Here is a 22,801-nt window from a genome sequence, read left to right as displayed (position 1 = left end):
TCTGTATAACATAATGAAAATGTTTGATTTTAAAACTATTCTTGCCTTCTTTTTTTCCCTAATAATTGATGTTTAAAGACTCATTCTCTCTTCTAGGCCCGCTTGGCAGAGCCACAGGTGGCAGCACAGGAAACAACAAAGTCTTCCCCTCAGTTCATTGTGTAAATATTCTTTTTTACTCCCCGCTGATTTCACAGTAGTATGAGACTTGGATGATATTGGCGTGATTTCATAATGGGTTTTTTTATATCCTACTCTTCTGTTCTTGGATAGGCTGGCTCATCACCAGGCTGTCCAGTACCGACGCACTCAGATCCGAGGCAGTGACAGCTCTTCGGAAGAGGACGAGGCTGATGACATTGAATGGGGTCCAGCGACAGAACTTTAAACGCAGTACTCACAGGACCCCATAGAACTGTCATCTAGAAGTGGCCCCAACTCTGGACCCAGCTCAGTAGGGGACACAATTCCAAAATTTAAGCCAGCAGTGTGAACCCCGCTACTGCCTTACAATGATGAATTTACAATGAATTTTAGGCCTTTACTCTAGGCCTAAAAGCTGTCGTCTACCAATCTGAAAGGGACACAATTGTAATTTCACTTCTTCCTACAAAATTGCCCGCAAGAGAGCAGATGTTTGGTATGTTAATTTTTCAACCAAACCAATGTTTTGTCTTAAGATGTTCATGGTGTGGCATGTTGAAGCAGGTGTGTTTACAGTGGGATTTCTGGATTCTTTTTAGACTGTCTCGCCCTGGACAGGTTCTCGGATAAAAAATTATGTTGGAAGTGCCTCCTCACTTTTTTTTTTTTGCTTTTGAATATTTAAACCTCACTGTAAAGATAATTGTTTTTGCTATTGTACAAAACAACTTTAACCAATTCTAGAGATTGCTTGAAATACGAATATTTTACTGTCATGTATCCATGTTCTCTTGCTACGGATACAGGGCTGTGTCACAAGGATATTCATGAAACATTTGGATGTACCAACATTTTCGTTTTCACTACATTAAACTGTTTTTATCTACTTTTCACAATGGCGTCATTTGGAATTTCAAAGTGTGGGACTATTAGGCTAACTTTCCCTTTAATCACTAATAACGCCTCAAGTCAGTTACTGGTAAGCACTCTTATGTAAATAAATCTGTGTCAGTGGCTGAATAAACTACGGTCGGGTAGCAAATTTGCGGAGACCTGAGATTTTGCCTACCGGCGACGAGACGATTTACGCCATTTTCCGCTCATGGCCACATGATTTGCGAAACGCACATATTCGCGTTTGAGTCGTCATAGCGCGCATGCGCACTGACGACGCCGTGACGGGATTAAATATAATTCCTTCGTATGGTCACCAGAAAAAATTGTCGTTCGCAGTTCAAGCCCAGTCAGAGTTCAACCACGTAAAGAAATTAGGTGGAATGTGGGGGAATTTCTACTTTGAATTTAAACAAATTAACTGACCAGGTGCATGGGGGCGGAGCTCCCATCAAAACTAACGAATCAGGTGGTCACTGCACACGTGTCGCAGGGTGAGTTGATGAAGGTGTTTATTTCCTCTGTCTTGTCCGATAAAACACGGGACACACGCCTGTCTCCGCTCCACTGAGCACTTTGTTAGGCAGGGAACTTAAAAAACAACTACAACTACAATAATACTGGACCCGTTGGCCATTTCTACGTTGACATAAACATTTAGAGGGCCTAAGGCTGCCGCCCGCCTTGGTTAGAGGAGCGCTGCTGTCAGTGAGCCTGCGCCCCTCCTCCTCCTCCTCCCTCCCTGCCTCCTCCCCCTCCATGTGCGACGTCAGGAGGAAGGCGGACAGACGGCTAACGCGGTTGAAGGTCGGGCTCGATGGCACGGAGGTTCCGCCGGTGACTGGCAGAGGACCCAAGAGGCGAGTCGGGGGGTGGGTGGGGGGGCTGTACATCAAACTCAGAGAAGCCGGGATGGACGGCAAAGGCACGCTTAAGATGTTCACCAGGAAGAAACGGGAGCTGATAAAGACCCCGTCCATCTCCAAGAGGAGCCGAGCAGGAAGCCCGGGGCCCCAGAACAGCACTTCATCAGTGAGTATACACGACGTTGTTTGATTTCCTCTTAACTGCCCACTTGCCCGTCAACTGCTCCATCCGCCTGTGCCTGTCGGAAGAACGTGACAGATTACAGAATTAACTGCTTTAGATAAGTGGTAAGGGGGAAACACTGACAGCCGTAGCCATAGTTGACTGACACAAACGACGAGAGTGCTTTTATTATTATTATTAAATCAAGTCTTTTTTTTTTAGTTTGAATTTGAGTTTGAGCAGTTAGTGGACTCGCATCCCAGGCACTGGCTCCTGCAGCAAACTTGCTGTGGTTGAGAAATGGAGGTCTGGGTCATTTTCACGATATTTCAGGGCCTCTTTTGCGGTAGTGTCAAACAGACGGCCTAAAATGCTCAACTTGGTTCGGCTCACGTCTCAGCTCGATCAAGTAGTTTTACCGTTGGACCTTTCAAAGCTGTTGAACAGTTTCTTCGCTCTGACTCATTTCTGGCTGGTAGGAAGTATCTGTGTGGGTTTTGCTATCTGCGAGTGCTCTTGCGAGAAAAGAAACTTCTGCTTAAGATGGGGGATCGGCAATAGGGAAAGGAGACATGCTGAAACGTGGTGGCAAAACTAGTTACAACCCCTACTCTACGAGTCAGAGAGTTAAGAAACGGTCTAAATCCAAGGACAGGCTGGACATATTGCCCACCAGCCCCAATGTACAACTTAAGCAGGTATGTATGTTTTTACACATGATCTCCTAATATAACCACCACAAATCAACGGATTTCATGTCTTTGATAAAACCTCTAATTCGCATGTGACATGATGAAACTATAACTGAAGACCCGGTTACAAATGACGGGCACTTTTTAAAAAGTACGCATCCCTAGTTTACCATCTTAAACAGAGAGCTATATCGTGCTTCCTGCTGCAGAAAGCAGCAGCACCTGCTCCTGCCTTCTCTGTGACGCGCTAACGTGATCAAGTGCATTTGTGGTCTGTGATTCTCAGCTTAGCCGCTGCTGGAGAACATGCTTTCAGATGCTAGGGCAAACTAACAAGACCTAAAATACTGTGACTCTTTAATGGCACCCATCAAGATACCAGGTTAACGACTCTGCACCACCGTGTGGGTGTAATTGCAACCCTGTCGCTGTGTGTTATGGGCAAATTAGACTTATGTGACTGATGGTTCACCAGAGTCCTCACCATATCGTTTTGATCCAAGTGTTTTTATGTGCGAGTGTGTGTGTGTGTGTGTGTGTGTGTGTGTGTGTGTGTGTGTGTGTGTGTGTGTGTGTGTGTGTGTGTGTGTGTGTGTGTGTGTGTGTGCATATGTACTGCTGTTTTGCCACACCCTTTAACTGTTCTTAGACAGGAAGTGTTGCGCAGCCCCACAGAGGATCTTGTGAAACTCTCCATTTGTGTTTACCAACAGTGCTGTGTTTAAGATCACCAGTTGTCCTGATCATCTCATCAAAGATGGTCACATTACTATCCTCGTGCTGTTTGGTAGCTAGATGGGGGGGGGGGTCAGGTGATTGGCATCACCCTCTTCATGACTATCTGATGTTTTTCTGGCACTGTCGCCCTCTGTCTCTCTCTCTTTTTCCTCTCTTTCAGCTTTCCATTCTCCAAGAACAGCCTCGCAAGGATGCTGATGAAATCTTCCTCTCCTCTTCACCCTGCTCTTCTTCATCCTCCGCTACCCTCACACCCAGCTCTGCTGGGTCCCAGGATCCCTCCCTGTCCTGCCCAGGCACTCCTAGCACCCAGCACAGCAAACTCGGTGCAATACAGGGGGTAGGCTGCCCCCCCCCTGTTGCCACCCTGAGGAGACCCACTGCCCTCAGCAGACATGCCAGCGCTGCAGGTGTGTTCACAGCATAATGTCACCTTTAAAAAAAAAAAGCCCATACAAACTGCTGTAAGAGTCTTCCCAGTCTGCTGTAAGATGACTTGTAGCTAGAACAGAAACGGTTTCCAAAATGTATGGGACACTTTCGAAATCTAAACCAAGTAAAATAAATTAAAAGATATGGCTGTGTTTTTTATTATATCAGCGCACTCAACCATGAGTGTGCTGATATAAATAAATGGGAAAGGGAGAGATTTTGTGTGGCAATACTGCTGAAGCATGGCTTATACAACAGGTAATCCAGCATTTCAAAGGTGTTCCCTAGTATTTCCATCACGTTGTTATTAGAATAATCTGGAGGCCGTTCAGTGTTTGACTGGTTGAATGATGAGTGGTTTGCCTCCCCAGGATTCCCGCTCCAGTCGTGGGTGTTCACCAAAGGCCAGGGGAGGGGGGCCCTGACACCCACAACCCCATCTGATTCTCCAGAGAGCACGGTCATCGAGGTGGAGGACATTCCTGCCCTACTGAGAGACGTGGCACGCTTCGCCGAGGCTGTGGAGAAACTGAAGGATGTGGTGATGGCTGAGGGTAAGGAAGAGAGGGGAGAATAAATACATAGTCTGATATTCATAAGTTTTGTTTGTAAATTGTCCTCTAAGCACAGTGCATAAATATCGAAGTGTGAGAAGCAATCATTGCACTGACCTCATCAATACTTTGTGCCATTCCCTTTAAGTATTTTGGTGACAGGTGACATATACGCTTGCCATTATCCCAAATATTTTCTCCCTCAACTTTCACTGATTAGGACTTAGTCTTGTAAGGTGCATGCAGTTTTGCCAAATGATAAGACATGGAAGCACAAGTTTGTTTGGGAACATACACTATGGTTCATTTATCTTTAGACCAAGTTCACTTGGGAATAAGACATGAGCCTCCTCCTTTGTTATGGATCACATAGCCAGAGATTTTGATAGGGTTTGCTTTCACAACTGTGGAGATGTGTGTGTGTGCTCCTGTGTGAGAGCGATTTAATGCTCCCATGTTTATTTCTACTTGGGATTTTTGGTGGCTGGATAGAGACAGTAAGTTGTCATTGCTCTGGAGTGCGATTTGTTGCGAGTTGTGTACATATGTGAGCGTGCATGTGTTCAGTTTTTGAGATCTTGACCCCTTCTACATGATGTGAAACACATTAGCCTTTGGCCAGAACAATACTGTTATGCTTTGTTCTTCCCTTCTTGGCCCTGTTCTAGAGAGGTGTGGGGGTGGGGGTGGGGGGGCACACAGTCCACTCCGATCTGTTTTGATAAGGTAGTAAAGGAGGAAGAGCCAAGTAATGGGATGCAGTTTTTTTTTTCATCTGTCCCATTCACCACCTTTCGTGCACTGCGGGGGAGTTGGAAGGGGCGGGGCTACTTTGCACTAAGCAGGCCAACGAGCAGCTCAGAGCTTCCTCTCTCCAACCGAAGGGCTGCGTTTCCGTTGCACCCACAAAGCCGACCACAGTCTTGTCTCCAGCAGGAAGCCAGCTTCTTGTTTACTGCAGCCTCTTACACGCTCTCTTCCCTTCCTGCACTCTGCATCAAGGCTGCAAGGGCAAAACGGCTTCATTCCTCGTTGGTTTAAATTAACGGAGTAAACTGTGGTAAAAGGGGTCTCCCCTCACCTCAGGCATGATATTTTTGGGCAAAACAAAACGCGTCTGGGTTTCAACAGAAGCTACGTGGTGATGCTCAAACGGCTGGCCTCACAGATCGGGGAGCGGGGTCACTTTTTTCTGTTGAACAGGCTTGATCAGGGCAGAGTTGCCAGCTGTCAAAGTTGAGATGAGAATACGGTCTGTCCTTTTCTCTGAATGCCCTTATCTAACTCTGCTCTGTGGGGTTCTCCACCCAAAGTGAGCACTCTAAACAGGAAGCCATGATGGATGGCCTCTGACAGAAAGGCCTTGTTCAGACTTCCTCCTCTGATAGGCTGGCTGCATCGCTATGACCCTTCGACCTATGACATCAGCAGTCACTTTAGTTTTTTCCCCCCCTCTACTGGTGTCCAGCATTCATTCACCCCTTTAAAGCAAGTTCGGCTCTGGTGAATATAATCACTAGAGATACTGTTGTCTTCTCGGTTCCTTTTTTTTGTTTAATCTTTCCTCCAACAACGGACTCAGTGCTTTTTCTGACCTCAAGAAGGGTCACGAGTGATCATGTTCTATCGCAACTTCCAAATAGCATTAGTCCCCCCCCCTTTTTTTTTTTTTTTAGGTGGGGATTTTTTTGGTCAATACAATAAACGAGAGCACATCCTCCCTGTGAAGCAGACCTCGGGTCATGGTGCCCTCTGCCCTGAGACTGTTTGCTACTGTGGGCACGGACACTTCCAGACAGACCATGTGGGAGTGACGGGGGGAGGGTGCAGGGAAGAATGCCCTTTGGCCTTCTCAGCAGGCTGCTTTGATAACAAGCGGAGGAGGATGTGGAAGAGTCAGACTACAACGTCAGTCAAAAAGACGTGTCTTTGTGTATGCATGCATACGTAAATGTGCAACTGATGTCAGTAGTTACACATCTGCAGCCTGCTTGCTTATTTCCTCTTTTCAAAGCAAAAGAGAAGAGGAATGTCACTTACGGTGTAACTTGTCTTGACTTGTCAGATAGGCTGTTTTACCTATCTCGCCACTGTCCTAATAGCCAATGGTCATCCATTCTGTGTCTTTCCTTCAGTTTACCTTTCTTTTGCTACCTGAATCATCCAGTCATGCTTTTACCTTGCAGTGTCAAGCCAATGGAGTTCGCTTATCCATCCATCCATTATCCAAACCGCTTATTCTGCTCTCAGGGTCGCAGGGATAATAATGAACTTTGTATGCATAACCCAGGTTACTATAGCAACTTTCATACATGAAATGGAGCTCAGGGTTTCAAATTAGAATGAAGTGGATGAATTAAAAAACATCAGAAGCAGAAAACACAATAAAAAAAAAAGAAAAGTGAATCTAAAAGTACTTTAGAATCAGAACAAAGAATGTAAATTAAAAACAGTTTAAGGGCATGTAGGAAAATTGCCCTTGAGGAAAACTGCTCTTGAGGATCGAGCACAGATAGACAGATATCAACAGAGGAAGTGATACAAGCAATTAAATCCATGCAGAGCAACAAAGCACCAGGTCGGGATGGTTTCTCAATTGAAATGTATAAAGAATTTGCTACCAAGCTGGCACCGATAATTAACCTGTTTTATGAGGAACTTCTTAACCAACAGAAATTACCCCAAACTGTGAAGCAGGAAATCATATCAGTGTTGCATAAAAAAGACAAAGATCCCCTACTGTTTTGCTCCTGTTGCCCTGTAAGCTTGTTGAATTGCGACTACAAAATCCTCACAAAAATTTTGGCCACCCGTATTGAAACTGTAGTCCCAATGAACTGGTTTTACACCAGGCAGGCAGTCATTCTATAACATGCACAGCCTATTTAATGTACTGTACGCACCACCTTCTGCAGAACAGACAGAAGTAGTGAGTTCTTTAGATGCTGAGAAGGCATTCGATCGCATCGAATGGCAATATCTATTCGCTGTTCTAGAAAGGTTTGGCTTTGGTTCATCATTCCTAGCATGGGTTAAAATATATTGTTCACCGACAGCTGCAGTGCAGACGAATAATATTTCTGATTTCTAATATTTTTGCTCCATAGGGGCTGCAGACAGGGCTGCAGCCTCTCTCCCTACATGTTCAATTTGGCAATCAAGCCACTCGCTATAGCTCTTAGGGCAGAGGATGGTATTAAAGGTATCTCCCGAGGCGGTAAATCACATAAGGTATCGCTTTATGCCAATGGCCTGTTGTATATATCCAACCCAATAGAATCCATACCAAGACTATTACTTACCCGGGATAACTTTGATCGCCTGTCAGGTTATAAGATAAGCTATTCGGAGAGCTTGATTTTTCCGATTAACCACACTGATAAAGACTACTCTAGCTTTCCATTTAAACTTGAACACAATTTATTTACATATTTAGGAATCAAAGTCACCCATAAAATGGGGAGGTTATATAACCATAACTTTAAAACACTATTAGAACAAACAAAACAAGATTTTAAAAAGTGGTCAACGCTACCAATTTCATTAACAGGCCGCATTAATATAGTTAAAATGACAGTCTTACCCAAATTTCTCTCTGTCTTTTTCAGATGATTCCCATATTCATACCTAAGACAACTTTTCAACAACTAGAAAGGTTAATTTCATCATTCATCTGGAACAATTCAAACCCCAGGATGAAGAAAATATACTTGGAAGTCCCTAAGGAGACGGGGGTATTAGGCTTGCCTAACTTTATTTTTTACTACTGGGCTGCGAACATTGCAAAACTTTTACATTGGGCATTTACATATAAGAATAAACACGGCACAGATTGGCCTGACATGGAACACTTATCCAATCCTTTGCCAATATTCACCGCTCCACTACCATATAATCATAACATACAAATAACAAACCCGGTGGTTAAAGCTTCACTTAGAATATGGCAACAGTTTAGGAGGCATTTTGGATTAAAGCATGCTAGCGGGCTTTTTCCAATAGCAAATAATCAGTTCTCCTCATCATCTGTTAGATAATGCATTTCAATATTAGCATAGAAATGAACGTGTTTTTCTGCAATCTAGATACAGACGGAATGGAATGTTCACCTCATTTGAAACACTTACCAAAGACCATGACATACCCAGTTCCTGTTTTTTTTAGGTACCTTCAAATCTGTAGTTTTGCCAAGAAAGTGTTTCCCTCATTTCCTTATCTGCCGCCCAGGAGCCAATTAGACATTATTCTGGAGCTAGATCCCTTTCGGAAAAAACGTGTCTCTATAATCTCCACACTGATACAGGCATTAAAACAGATATCCTGGGACAAAACGAAAACTGCATGGGTGAGAGATTTGGGTGGAGAGCTTTCTGAAGCAGCATGATGGGACAGCTTAACTCATATACACATTTCCTCATTGTGTACACGACATGGTTTAATTCAATTTAAGGTGCTTCACCATCTTCACTACTTGGGGGACAAGGTGTCTGAGGTGCAGCCATAGTCCAGCCTCGGTGGGACACATGTTCTGGGCATGCCCTTCTATCAACAGTTACTGGGGACATATATTTAATGTATTCTCGCAAACAGCCCATAACCCCTGATTTTCACACAGCCATCTTTGGCATACCACCTCCTAACTGTAAGTTCACAACTTTGCAGGCAAATGCTCTAGCATTTGCTTCATTGCTAGCTCACAGACTTATTCTTTTTGACTGGAAGTCGAATAAAGCTCCATCATTTTTGGAGTGGTTAAGGGAGGTGCTGTCCTTTCTACCTTTTTAGAAAAGCTCCGATATAAAACATGTATAAAACCCGCTAAAACTTTTTGACCTGGAGTCCTTTCATAGACTTTATTGAAGTTTTTCCCTTTTATTGAATGTACTTTTTTACCTGGTTGTAACTACAGTAATGTATGTGTACACTGTTATATTGTCTTAAGAAACATAGTTGTTATCATGTGGAATTGGAATAAGAAGTCCCTGCATAGTCCTTTTTTTTATTTTCGTCTTCTTCCTGAGCCTTAGGGGGAGGGGGGATTTTTACGTGTTTTTTATTTATTTATTTATTTATTTATTTTGTTGTTCTTGTTGTATACCTGTTCCAAAAAACGTGAAAATCGGGAAAATAAAGTTTAAAAAAAAAAAAACCAAACATGGGCATATAGGATATTAAAAGTAGAATATTGCAACAAGTAGATGAATGAAAAATGAATGAAATGATGAAAAGAAAGTACAAATGGGCGGCACGGTGACACAGTGGTTAACGCTGTCGCCTCAGAGCAAGAAGGTCCTGGGTTCAAACCCCGAGGTTGTCCAATTTTGGGGGTCATCCCAGGTCGTCCTCTGTGTGGAGTTTGCATGTTCTCCCCGTGTCTGCGGTGGGTTTCCCCCGGGTGCTCCAGTTTCCCCCACCATCAAAAAGACAATCATATTAGGGTTAGTACTCCTGTCTGTGCCCCTGACCGAGACATGGCAAGACGAACTGGAGCTGGTCCCTGGGTGCTGCATGGCAGCTGCCCACTGCTCCTAGCTACACAGCTAGGATGGGTTAAATGCAGAACATAGTTTCCCCACAGGGACCAATAAAGTATCTCAAAATCCAAAAAAAAGGCGGCACGGTAGTTAGCGCGGTCGCCTCAGTGGCATGAGCTTAAATGTTAATGTTAGGCAACATCAGGCAAAGGGACTGCTGATGGATCTAGCCTATTAGCTAACTCGTGTACATTTGCACTTGTTTCAAATGTTGATTAATGTACATTGTCCCATCCCAAATTAGCGTTTCAACTAAACTAAACAGCAAGAAGGTCCTGGGTATGAGCCCAGGGGTAGTTTAACTTTGGGGGTCGATCCGGGTCATCCTCTGTGTGGAATTTGCATGTTCTCCCTGTATCTGCATGGGTTTCCGCTGGGTGCTCCGGTTTCCTCCCGCAGTCAAAAGACATGTAGGTCAGGTGAATTCAGCCATACTAAAGTGTGTGTGTGTGTGTGTGTGTGAGCCCTGTGATGGGCTGCCAGCCTATCCAGGGTGTCTCCCTGCCTGCCGACCAATGACTGCTGGGATAGGCTCCAGCATCCCCGCAACCCTGAGAGCAGGATAGTGGTTTGGATAATGGATGGAAAATCAAAAAAAGATTTTTAAAAATGAGAGGATAAGGGCGTCCGGATGGTGTAGTCATCTATTCCGTTGCCTACCAACACGGGGATCAGTGGTTCGAATCCCTGTGTTACCTCCGGCTTGGTCGGGCATCCCTACAGACACAATTGGCCATGTCTGCCAGTGGCGGCTGCTGACGAAAGTTTTTGGTGAAGCAACCACCCAACCAACCCCCCCCCCCCATTATATTTTTAAAACATCCCTCACTGATTTCAAATGAGCAGCCAGAACATCCATCATAGTGGGGAAACACTTCTACCGTCTCTCTGTAGTTTCCTTTATTATCGGATTTTTCACTCTCATCATGACCCCTAAATGCATGTTCCTGATGCCCCAATAATGACACAGACTCAATCAACCTTTTCAGAATGTCACGTTTTTTCCAGACTGTGTCGGTATGCTTTGCCAACTGGAAATGCTGGCCTTCATCAATCAGAGTATCAATCCTCACATTTCCCAAAAGACTTGATGTCACGGCTGTACTGACATGCTCCTTTGATTTTTCATGAAGCTTAACAGATCTGTCAAAATTTAGTAGATCCTCAAATCCATCTCTTGCAAACTCTGAAGAACACCCATCTCCTGCAGCAGCATGCTTAAACATCACGCAAGGCCAGCAATACAAGCGGTTTGTTAACACACTCCCCGTTAGCCACTCCACCTTGTCATGCCTTGAACACTTAAAACTCCGAATTACCGAGCCCACTCTCTGCACCAGCTTGGGGGGGGTTTCCCATGTGTCTTCACTCCTAGTTTTTCCTCATAGGAGAAAGTGAAAAGATTCCCGTAGGATCCGGTCCAAGATGTTTGCATCCATCACAATTCTTCTTTGCAAAAATTGTGTAAGACAGGACAGGAGCTAACTAAACTAGCAGCGAGCTAGCTAAGTGAGTTAGAACAACTAACGTAGGGCTACTACACGAGGTCAAGATCAAAAATGCAAATATAAAGATGAATAAAGATCTGAACAGATTAATTACCTATTATATTTACTATATATATATATATACACTACCGTTCAAAAGTTTGGGATCACCCAAACAATTTTGTGTTTTCCATGAAAAGTCACACTTATTCACCACCATATGTTGTGAAATGAATAGAAAATAGAGTCAAGACATTGACAAGGTTAGAAATAATGATTTGTATTTGAAATAAGATTTTTTTTACATCAAACTTTGCTTCAGAGGACAGCACAAACAGGCTCTAACCAGAGTAGAAAAAGAAGTGGGAGGCCGCGTTGCACAACTGAGCAAGAAGATAAGTACATTAGAGTCTCTAGTTTGAGAAACAGACGCCTCACAGGTCCCCAACTGGCATCTTCATTAAATAGTACCTGTTAGAGCCTGTTTGTGCTGTCCTCTGAAGGGAGTAGTACACACCGGTGTAGGAAATCTTCAATTTCTTAGCAATTTCTCGCATGGAATAGCCTTCATTTCTAAGAACAAGAATAGACTGTCGAGTTTCAGATGAAAGTTCTCTTTTTCTGGCCATTTTGAGCGTTTAATTGACCCCACAAATGTGATGCTCCAGAAACTCAATCTGCTCAAAGAAGTGCCCATCCAACCAATCCAACTTGTGGGAGCTGCTTCTGGAAGCGTGGGGTGCAATTTCTCCAGATTACCTCAACAAATTAACAGCTAGAATGCCAAAGGTCTGCAATGCTGTAATTGCTGCAAATGGAGGATTCTTTGACGAAAGCAAAGTTTGATGTAAAAAAAATCTTATTTCAAATACAAATCATTATTTCTAACCTTGTCAATGTCTTGACTCTATTTTCTATTCATTTCACAACATATGGTGGTGAATAAGTGTGACTTTTCATGGAAAACACGAAATTGTTTGGGTGATCCCAAACTTTTGAACGGTAGTGTATATATATATATATATATATATATTAGCAGCAGACATTAGCAGTTGATGGGTGTGCAACGCACGAAACAGGCCTGTACTGCAATGTCTAGATGAGTTTTCCCGCCCTTACCTAGGGCGCCGGGGGGGTGCGTTGTTCTTCCGGTCTAAACATCCATAGCCGGATGTAAACATGTAAACCTAGATCTGTGATATCTTCAGCAACATTAAACATTAAAAATGGACATTAGAAAATCAAGAAATGGTTCAGGGACACATTGTGCAGCATGTGGCTGTACTAATACACGGAAACGCCTGAATGAGTGGTTGGATAGAGAGTGTGTTTACCCATCGACCTGCCACAAAACGGCAATGTCTCTGCATTCCATTGTTTTCCTTCCACAGAAAACCAACAGCAGATTTTGAATCACGGATGTGGTTGAAAGCTTTGAATTTGAAGAAACCACCGAAATACATCTTTGTTTGTTCCCATCACTTCATTGCCAAAAAGCCAACCAAAGAAAACTCTTTCCCTGAACTTTGGTAACTAGGTAGCTACTCGTTACACCGGAAAAGAAAAGCATAGGGTGGCCCGAATGCGGAAATGGACCGGAAGTGCCGTGTAAACTTGTCTATAAAAACTTTTTTTTTCCTCCTGCATCTGTATTGAGGTATATATATATATATATATATATATATATATATATATACACATACGTATATACACACACACACACACAAGAACGATCAAAAACTACTATAGTAATCACATATTTATCTTAGGTTAATCTTTTTCTTATCTTTCTTATCTTATCTTTCACCACGCGTCGAATACCAAAAGGTATCATGAAGATTGGAGAATGGCTGAACTGATGTCTTCTGATTGGTTAGACGGGTGTTAGTCATTTTCAGGTCAAGTAAAGACTGGGAGAAGCACTGTTTAACTGGGTGGGCATTAAAATGCGTCATAAACCATAACTGTCCAATCAACAACGTGTGTAAGGTACTACCTCAACTTAAATTCACTTACATTGAGTTAGTGAAGCCGAACACCCCCCTGTGTCACCTGAGAAGGGCGCTGCGTTGCACAATACCCACGATTTTTTTTTTTAACTGACACTTTTTTGTTTGATTCCCAGAGGAAATAGTCATTCTAATGAAATGTTGGCATCTAAAAGAGATGTTTTATGTGATCTGTGTTATGTTTTTTGTTTTTTGGTGAAGCACTGCTTCCCCTGTTGTCTTATAGAAACCTCCTCTGGTGTCTGCAGGTGGGAAGCCAGATGCAGGTATGTGTCCTGGTCGCTGCACTAACACCACCTCAGGTTGGTTGGGGTGCCTGTTCAGGGGGGAGTGGGAATAGCGTGATCCTCCCACGCGCTACATCCCCCTCACTCCTCACTGTCAGGTGAAAAGAAGTGGCTGCTGACTCCACATGTATCAGAGGAGGCATGTGGTAGTCTGCAGCCCTCCCCGGATCAGCAGAGGGGGTGGAGCAGTGACCAAGACAGCTCAGAAGAGTGGGGTAATTGGCCGGATACAATTTGGAAGAAAAAGGGGGAATAAAATCCAAAAAAGAGATAGGATAAAGGAGTTTGAATTAAACACTCTCTGTCACTCAGGTAAAAAGGAGAGTCGGCGTCCCATGGCCCACGAGTGTCTGGGAGAGGTTCTGCGAGTGCTGCGGCAGGTCATTAACACCTACCCTCTGCTAAACACTGTGGAGATCCTCACTGCGGCCGGCAAACTCATATCTAAGGTCAAAGGTTAGTCCGTTTCCTTTGCCTAAGTACTGCACTCATTGATAAAGAAATATTAGGGGCAGGATTGTTTTCCCTTATTAAAACTTTATATTGCATAAATGAATGTTTGTGCAATTCTAAAAACTTAAGACAAGTGCCTAAGTGTAGTGGTACTGAAGTCAAGGTGTTGTATCACTAGCCTTGAAATGAAACCAAGGCTTGCTTGTGATTTTTGTTCTTCTTCCCTCATTATCCTTTTTTTTTTTTTTCTTTTTTTCTAGGTTTTCACTATGAGGTTTGTAACGAGGCTGATAAAAACGAGTTCGAGAAGGCCATCGAGACCATTGCAGTTGCTTTCAGTAGCAAGTAAGTATTTGATTTACTTCCATGGCAATTTGCATTATAATGTAAAATCTTTAGCAGCTCACCACAGCATGTATCTTTAGACGCACTCTCTCAGACATGTTAGGAGTGGACCACACAACACCCAGTCTACACAGCTAGTCAAGCTAAATGTGAGACTAGATGTCAGTTTGTGAGTGAGTTGGAAGCCAGGTTCATGAGGGGCTTCACATCTCCCAGAGCTCCAATGATCAAATAGTCCACTGCATATTTCTTGAAACAGTCCAATTATGACAAGAAGCCTGAGAACCCATGAATCACTGTACCATCAGTTGTTTCTGCACAGGACTCGTTTCCGTTACAGACAGTTGATAGCGTATTTTAACTTGACAGAAGTGCAGTGATGGTGACACTTGCATGAAGCAGAGCTGAAAACAGGAAGTGGTTTTCTTCTACCACAAGTGACACAAAACCAAAACTTGAAAATACTGCTCACTGCTTGTTATCTGAAGTGATTGTTAACAAACTCTTATACAACGTGAAATGTTCACTGCAGTTTACACTTTAATCTATGAGTGCCAAGTGCTGCAAGCAGACTGGAAATGGTTTATATATCTTTTGCCAACATAAACCTTTGTACCCCAGCTTCCTTTTTTCGAAAAGAATTTGTTGATTATGATGAGAAGAAGAACTTAAGTGTCTATTCTCACCATCACCACCATATTGTCAATGTTCCCTCATGTGTGAATGCTTACACAGATGACCACATGATACACATGGCATCTGTCTAAGCCCTAAAATGGCACCATGTCCTTAGGAGGAAGTTGGCTGGCAGCATGACACGTCTGAGTTAAACTTGAGTTTCTGGTACGGCTGTTTCCTCAGACTTCCGCTTCCGTGCTACTTTTTTTTTTTAACCGTGTTTAACCTGGAATTAAGCAAGCAGAGGAAAGAACCAACATTAAAACTAATTTCAGAAGCGTCCGGGTAGCGTAGCAGTCTATTCCGTTGCCTACCACCACGGGGATCGCCGGTTCGAATCCCCGTGTTACCTCCGGCTTGGTCGGCGTCCTACAGACACAGTTGGCCGTGTTTGCAGGTGGGAAGCCGGATGTGGTTATGTGTCCTGGTCACTGCACTAGCGCCTCCTCTGGTCGGTCAGGGCGCCTGTTCGGGGGCAGAGGGGGAACTGGGGAGAATAGCGTGATCCTCCCACGCACTACGTCCCCCTGGCAAAACTCCCCTGACTGTCAGGTGAAAAGAAGCAGCTGGCGACTCCACATGTATCAGAGGAGACGTGTGGTAGTCTGCAGCCCTCCTCGGATCAGCAGAGGGGCTGGAGCAGCGACCGGGACGGCTCAAAAAGGGGTATTTGGCCAGATACAATTAGGGAGAAAAGGGGGGGGTAAGAGAGAAGGGATAGGTCGAAAATAAAAAATGTGACAGATGACAATACGTCATGGATGATGCCAAGTGAAACTACTCTGTAGACAAAAGTACAGCTGGAACTTGATTTTTACAATTACTTATCTCCAGTGGGTTGGGCTGTAAACTATTTTGTATTTATCTAATGACCAAACAGTTTAATCACTGCAGTTACATATATGTATATATCAATATATATAGATATATACTATATATAGCTGATGATTGCTTACGGCATGAAACAGGCTTGTACTGTCTCATAAAGAATTTACTTGACTCACTGGATTATTTTGCTCCTTATTTGTTGTGCACTTTCCCTACATTGAGGGTTTCTTTTAACTAAGTTTTATATATATATATAGTATGTGTGTGTGTGTGTGTTTTTTTTTTTTTTTAAGTAACTATCACATAGTGTGTTGTATGGTTGTGCCAGTGCCATAATTCTGTCTTAATTTTCTCCATGTTGTGTCTTCACAGTGTGTCCGAATTGCTAATGGGGGAGGTGGACAGCAGCACCTTGCTCTCCCTGCTGCCCACTGAGAAGAGCAGGGTGAGTGTGTGTGTGTGTGTGTGTGTGTGTGTGTGTGTGTGTGTGTGTGCGTGTGCGCGCGCGTGTGTGTGCATATGTGCACACAGCAAAATATGCCTGCTTGAGCACGCATACACAGGGACATTCAAGGGCTGAGAGGCCAGTATTACTGACAGTGACAAACTGTATTTATCTCTGCTAGTTATACACACACACATGCACAGGCCATGTCTGAGGCATTAGATAACATCTCTTTCTGTACCTGCTTATCACCGCTGTCTATCATCTAGCGTCAGACCTGCACAAAACTGGCAATTTGCAGTACCATGCCAACAAACAAAACACGATACACTTGTTTTTGGGTTTTTTTATATATACCAACTTTTAGTTTAGGTGGCTGGTTATATTAATTACTGAAGTTGTTAATCCTGTCTTTCCCTGTTTATAGTTGTTCTTCAGATAACTGCAAATGGCACCTTAATTTCCCATCTGCCTTTTTCATAAATATTTGGGTTAACTCAAACATAAGTCAGTAACTCTCTAAAATAATGGATCAGTTTCATAACGCATTCTCCAACAGAGATTTCTAATTGAAGTTTCAGCGAGGGTAAAAAAACAACAACAAACAAACAAGGCTTTGTGCTCAACTTGTCAAGCTCTGAATCATGTAAAAGTCCTCTTTTTCCCTTGTAGTCCATGGAAAACCTGTATGCTGTGTCAGGCCAGGGACCAGATGGAGGCCAGTTTAGGAATGACCTGCACGACATGAGTAGGAAAATTGGTTGCTTTCTTCCACTCACTCTTTCTCTACTGCTGTCTAAAATCTCACTCTCGGTCTCAAAGTGTTGTGTGCGAGACCTGCTGCCACTCATTCCCTTACACTGTGTGTGTGTGTGTGTGTGTGTGTGTGTGTGTGTGTGTGTGTGTGTGTATACCTGTAGGTGAGGAGGTGGATGTAATCCTCCAGCACAGTGAAGGGGGGGTGGACTCTGCTCTGCTCTATGCCAAGTCCATCTGCAAATATATAAAGGACCTGATCAGCTATGTGGAGAAAAGGACCTCGCTGGGTGGGTGGACAACGTTAAAGCCCCCCCCCCCTTTAGCACTTTGCCCTGCCTATTTTTTTTCTCACAATTGGCTCTTGCTCTGTTCACCTTTCTACTTGCAGAGATGGAGTTCTCCAAGGGTCTCCAGAGACTGTACCATTCCTGTAAACACAGCATCACACATGTAAATGACATTTATTGCACCTTTTACCTTCTATCGTTGTTGTATGACGATGACAGGAATGTGATTGGTAAAAAAAACAGTGCAACTTTTATGGCATCTCTGCCGAATTCATTAATTGAATATCTTCTCCTGTTCTTTTGTGTTGTCCTCTCCTACCAGCCTCACATGCCCTTGTTCTCCATCTACTCATTGGCTCTGGAACAGGACCACGAGCAGAGTGTGGGGGTTCAACAGGCCAATGCCACACTGCACAATCAGACTTTCATCCAGGTACACACACACACGTTTACTTCTTAAGAGGACATCTTCAGACTTCCATTTTAATACATTCCCATTCATTAAGAGTCTTTGTTTTCACCCATGCAGCCTCTTGTGCAGCGTAAACAGGAGCATGAGAAGAAACGGAAGGAGCTCAAAGAGCAGTGGCTCCGAGCCAAGAGGAAACTGGTATGACCACTTACCTCCTCTCTCTCCACTTGTTTGTACCAAAGGTTTACTCATGTTATTTACCCAGTTCTGAACATTTGTTCATGACACAAGCACAAGTGTTAGTTAATGATTGGTCTTTTGCTGGAAATGACATATTTCGTCCGATTAAAAAGGTCACTTGAGACTTCTCTTTGTGTCATGCATGTCCACAACTTTGTCATCCATGTTATGTTCGGTTGGCTCACAGTTTGATTTGATAGCCACTTTGGAGTGGCAAAACTCTTATCTTTTGATAGTGTATTTACCCCAGTTAGCGTAACCAGAGAGAAAACAGAACATTTGCAAGTAGCTGCTATAAAAGGTGTTAATGGGACAACCATAAACTGACCTACATTCTGAGCAGTATTTATCATATCCATCCATCAGAGTCAGAAAAAAAAGCAAATGTCCCATAATGCAACATTGCGTGTGTGGACATGTGCAGGTGGAGTGCGAGTTGAACCTGCGGAAGTTTAAGCAAGCCTACATGGCCCGTTGTGAGGAGTATGACAAGGCCAAAACCGCCGCCAGCCGAGCCGAAGAGGAGGCAGGGGGGTCCACAGCCAAGTCCCTGGAGAAGAAGAAACGCGTGGAGGAAGAGGCGCGCAACAAGGTCGTTGTCCTAAAAATCCCATTGTACCTCATCAATATTCACTTCAACTTAATTTGATTTATTCAGACTGAAAGGGCATTTGGTCACAACTACATTTACTGTGTGTTTTCCACTTTTTATTGTTCCATTTCGCTATTGTCTTGCCATGACTTTGATTTGTCTTTTTTTTTTTTTTTTTTATAAATTTATTTCTGATTTTTCCCTTTTTTCTCCCAATTTAGTGGCCAATTGATCCCTATTTTAATTCAAACACCCACCCTCGTATTGCATGCGTTCGCCAACTGCATCTCTCCGGCCGGCAGTCTCGAAGGAGACGCCTCCCCACTTTCGTGACAAGGCGAATCCAAGCCGAACCACTGTTTTTCCGACACACACAGAGACGCATTCACATGACGAACACAAGCCGACTCCGCCCCCCTCCTGAAGACAGCGTTGCCAATGATTGCTGCTTCATCGAGTCCGGCCATAGTCGGATCTGACTTTGATTTGTCTTTTAAAGTGGTTGCCTGAATTGACCCTCCTCTGTGGCTGCCACAGTGCCATGATTGACAGTTCAGTTATCTGTGCTCTCATCTGACTGCCGCCCTGTCCAAATGGTATTTTAGTAGGGAAATGAGAAGATTTAAAAAAAAAAATCTTAGAGTGTGTGTTTGTGTGCACATGCAGGCAGATGAGGCGGAGGCCACCTACAGGACTTGCATAGCTGACGCAAGCTCTCAACAGCTGGAGCTGGAGCACACCAAGGTTACTGTACTCAGGCAGCTACAGGAGGTCATCAAACAGAGCGACCAGACCCTTCGCTCGGTCAGCACACACAAAGCAGACATGCATGCACGCATACAAGCCAGAACTATGATTCTCCTTTTCCACTTGAAATCAACATACATCCTGTGTGATTAGAATGTGTTAGGGTAGAGCTGAAGCTCAAACTCTTGGGGGAGGGGGGGGGGGTTGTCATAGAGTCATTAGGCCACATTATTAACAAAGTGTAAATATGCAATGTATCTTCAAGTCACTTGGAGCAACTGTGTAGTTGCTCCAAGAAGTTTTCTGTCCTGATGATCCAGGAAGTGCACACAATTCCAGCAGCTGACAAGGTGCTAAGATAGTTACATGTTTGTCACAAACAGACAAAACGCAGAATGTGAGCCTTGGGATTAATGAAGTTTGCTTTATCTGCATTCTGTACATCCTTTGTTATCCAGCTAAACCATATTTGGACACATCTAAATATGAGATACATGATAATTATGTACATTATAATGATATTGATAATAATGATACATTAATAATGTGGGCGGCATGGTGGTACAGTCGTTAGCGCGGTCACCTCACAGCAAGAAGGTCCTGGGTTCGAACCCCGGGGTAGTCCAACCTTGGGGGTCGTCCCGGGTCGTACTCCGTGTGGAGTTTTCATGTTCTCCCTGTGTCTGCGTGGGTTTCCTCCAGGTGCTCCGGTTTCCTCCCACAGTCCAAAGATATGTAGGTCAGGTGAATCGGCCATACCAAATTGTCCCTAGGTGTGTGTGTGTGTGTGTGTGTGTGTGTTGGCCCTGTGATGGCCTGGCGGCCTGTCCAGGGTGTCTCCCTGCCTGCCGCCCAATGACTGCTGGGATAGGCTCCAGCATCCCACGACCCTAAGTATGATAAGTGGCTTGGATAATGGATGGGTGTTAATAATGTGTAAAGGGGGACTGTAAGATGGTGCCCCCAACCCTCCCTTAAAGTAAATTAAAGTTTCCTTTCCAAATGTCACCATATAGTTGCCCTTCTGCAGTGTCTTGATCGTGACTGACCATAAGACAATGGTCTGTCTCTCTTGTAAACCTATTAACTCTTTGTTTTGTATACTCTTCAACCAGGCAACCATCTCCTACTATCAGATTATGCACATGCAGACCGTAGCTTTGCCGGTCCACTACCAAACTCTGTGTGAAAGCAGTAAACTGTATGACCCAGGCCAGCAGTACGCCGCCCATGTCCGAGACATGCAGCTACCTGAGCAGGCCAGCGTTCACTACAAGTTCGAAGCTTATTCCCCTGCCAACTCAGCCTCCACACCGTATGTTGAGCCAACGTTACTGTGGTGGTGTCAAAACACCATCTGAAAGAGCATTTTTGTCATGCTAATTCTGGGCGGAGGTTTTCACCATGATGCTTATTATATTTTATCAACATATTTAGTATCAAAGTGTATGTAGTCCTCTTTTGTATCGAAGTTCATCTTTTCAATGGAGACACTATGCAATATAATAAAGTTTATGTAGCCCTCTTTTCTATCGAAGGTCATCTTTTCATTGGAGACACGTTATTGAAATATATAGCTTGGATATCTTACTTAATATTACTAATGACTTGGATGTTGTGTTGCAGGCAGGGCCACAGGCCCAGGAACGACAGTTTCAACACAGAACAGGTCAGCAGCACAGACAGTTCTGTCAGCACTGTGGACACAGTATCTGCAGAAAGCAGAGAGATGGAGGGCAACTCCAAGAGTAAGTGTGAAACCCTATACTATTTTTTTTTCACTATTACCATGATTGTAATGCCATCTATTTAGATAAAATCTGCTTGTGCTTTATACTGTGCATGCCATTAAATACCTCAAGAGTAAACCATTGTGGACTTCCGGTAAGATGGCGACTTGAATAGCAGCACAACTTTCTGCCTCTCGCAAGTTGGCTAAAATAAATCCTCTAAAACACTAAACTCGACGCAAAAAAGGAGAAATGAGAAGAGGAGGTAATTCGAATAAAGGTAGCCGTACAATCCAAAAGGGTAACGCACCACATACACAGGGAGCGAAGAAACAGTCGGAGCAATGTAATAGCAAACACGAGGTTGAAGAAGCTACAATGGCGGCGGACACAGCTGAGACATTGCGTGCCGGATTAGCAGCTATCGCTAAAGAGATACAAGAATTCAAACAAGAGCTACGAGGTGACTTTGCCAGACTCAAAGATGAGGTGAAAAGGGAAGTGAAGGAAGAGATTGCTTGCTTCCGAGAAGAAATGACACAGAAGTTTGCTGAGAGCAACGGCGAAATACAGGTGCAGAAAGCGCACATGAGTGAAGCCCAGAAGCGCATAGCCGAGCTAGAGGAATGGCAGGCGGACTCGACAGAACTACTGATGGACATGTCGATCCAAACGCGCCAGATGCAAGAAAAAATAATGGACCTGGAAGGGAGGTCAAGGAGGAACAATATTCGAATCTTTGGTGTGCCAGAGGAAACGGAGGGAGGCTCCATTACCCAGTACGTGGAACAACTCTTGAATACTCAACTTGACTTAGAAGAAGGGACCAATCTCCAGATACAAAGAGCTCACAGAGCCCTCGCTCAGAAACCCCCTCCGACAGCTCCCCCCAGGTCAATAGTGGTGAACTTTCAACAGTTTGATATAAAAGAAATGATTCTCAAGAAAGCATGGAAAAAGAATAAGATAGAGATAGGGGACAAACGTATTTACTTTGATCACGATTACGCAGCTGAAGTGATCCGGAAAAGAAAATCATATTTGGGCATTAAGAAAGTGCTCAAGGGTAAAGGAATTCGTTTCCAGACACCCCTCGCCAAAATAAGGATCCACTGGAACAACGGAACAAAGACATACGACAATGCCAGGGAAGCTCCGATGGACATGAAGACGAGAGGCTGCGACATCGAGATACCAGACGATGACACGGCAACCACGGCCACAGAGCAGGTGGAGGCGACTGGGACGCGAGCAGGGTGGCAACGAGTCCAAGGCGCGAAAGGAGGACGTGAAGCTGCACAACGAGCGAAAGAGAAGCTCCAGGCCTATCGGAGAAAGTAGGATTGGTATCGTTCTGACTGAGTTGAGCTCCATTACAAAAGGCTTTTTCATCACATGCCACGGAGAGAGGTAGGCTATATGGTTGCCAAACGTTGGACATGCCTAGACAAGGCTGTAGGCCTATCCCATGTGATGGGCAAAATG

General features: G+C 44.0%; 2 protein-coding genes across 5 annotated transcripts in view; both read left to right on the top strand.

Moving 5' to 3' along the window:
• The window catches only part of tjp3 (tight junction protein 3), a 39,907-nt gene extending 38,881 nt beyond the window's left edge, over positions 1–1,026 (top strand). For all 3 annotated transcript variants that reach the window (XM_056275759.1, XM_056275757.1, XM_056275758.1), the window contains exons 29-30: positions 97–161; positions 274–1,026. In XM_056275759.1, the coding sequence (XP_056131734.1) occupies positions 97–161; positions 274–388 (180 nt within the window). In that variant the 3' untranslated portion in view covers positions 389–1,026. The remainder of the gene's footprint in view (positions 1–96; positions 162–273) is intronic.
• An 890-nt stretch (positions 1,027–1,916) lies between these two features.
• Positions 1,917–22,801, top strand: part of arhgap45b (Rho GTPase activating protein 45b) — a 36,867-nt gene continuing 15,982 nt past the window's right edge. Inside the window, exons 1-15 of one of the 2 annotated variants that reach the window (XM_056276568.1) lie at positions 1,917–2,070; positions 3,658–3,907; positions 4,301–4,483; positions 14,113–14,256; positions 14,514–14,598; positions 16,477–16,549; positions 17,222–17,297; positions 17,470–17,595; positions 17,697–17,758; positions 17,918–18,028; positions 18,125–18,205; positions 18,672–18,839; positions 19,506–19,643; positions 20,702–20,901; positions 21,213–21,334. In XM_056276568.1, coding sequence (XP_056132543.1) covers positions 1,951–2,070; positions 3,658–3,907; positions 4,301–4,483; positions 14,113–14,256; positions 14,514–14,598; positions 16,477–16,549; positions 17,222–17,297; positions 17,470–17,595; positions 17,697–17,758; positions 17,918–18,028; positions 18,125–18,205; positions 18,672–18,839; positions 19,506–19,643; positions 20,702–20,901; positions 21,213–21,334 — 1,939 coding nt within the window. In that variant the 5' untranslated portion in view covers positions 1,917–1,950. Of the gene's footprint in view, positions 2,071–2,569; positions 2,766–3,657; positions 3,908–4,300; positions 4,484–14,112; positions 14,257–14,513; positions 14,599–16,476; positions 16,550–17,221; positions 17,298–17,469; positions 17,596–17,696; positions 17,759–17,917; positions 18,029–18,124; positions 18,206–18,671; positions 18,840–19,505; positions 19,644–20,701; positions 20,902–21,212; positions 21,335–22,801 lie in introns of those variants that run through there. The other variant, XM_056276569.1, reaches the window with a different exon arrangement.

Source organism: Lampris incognitus, chromosome 3, assembly GCF_029633865.1.
Source record: "Lampris incognitus isolate fLamInc1 chromosome 3, fLamInc1.hap2, whole genome shotgun sequence".
NCBI lineage: Eukaryota > Metazoa > Chordata > Actinopteri > Lampriformes > Lampridae > Lampris > Lampris incognitus.
The sequence above is the reverse complement of the archived record's forward strand: the minus strand, read 5'-3'. Positions and strand labels throughout refer to the sequence as shown.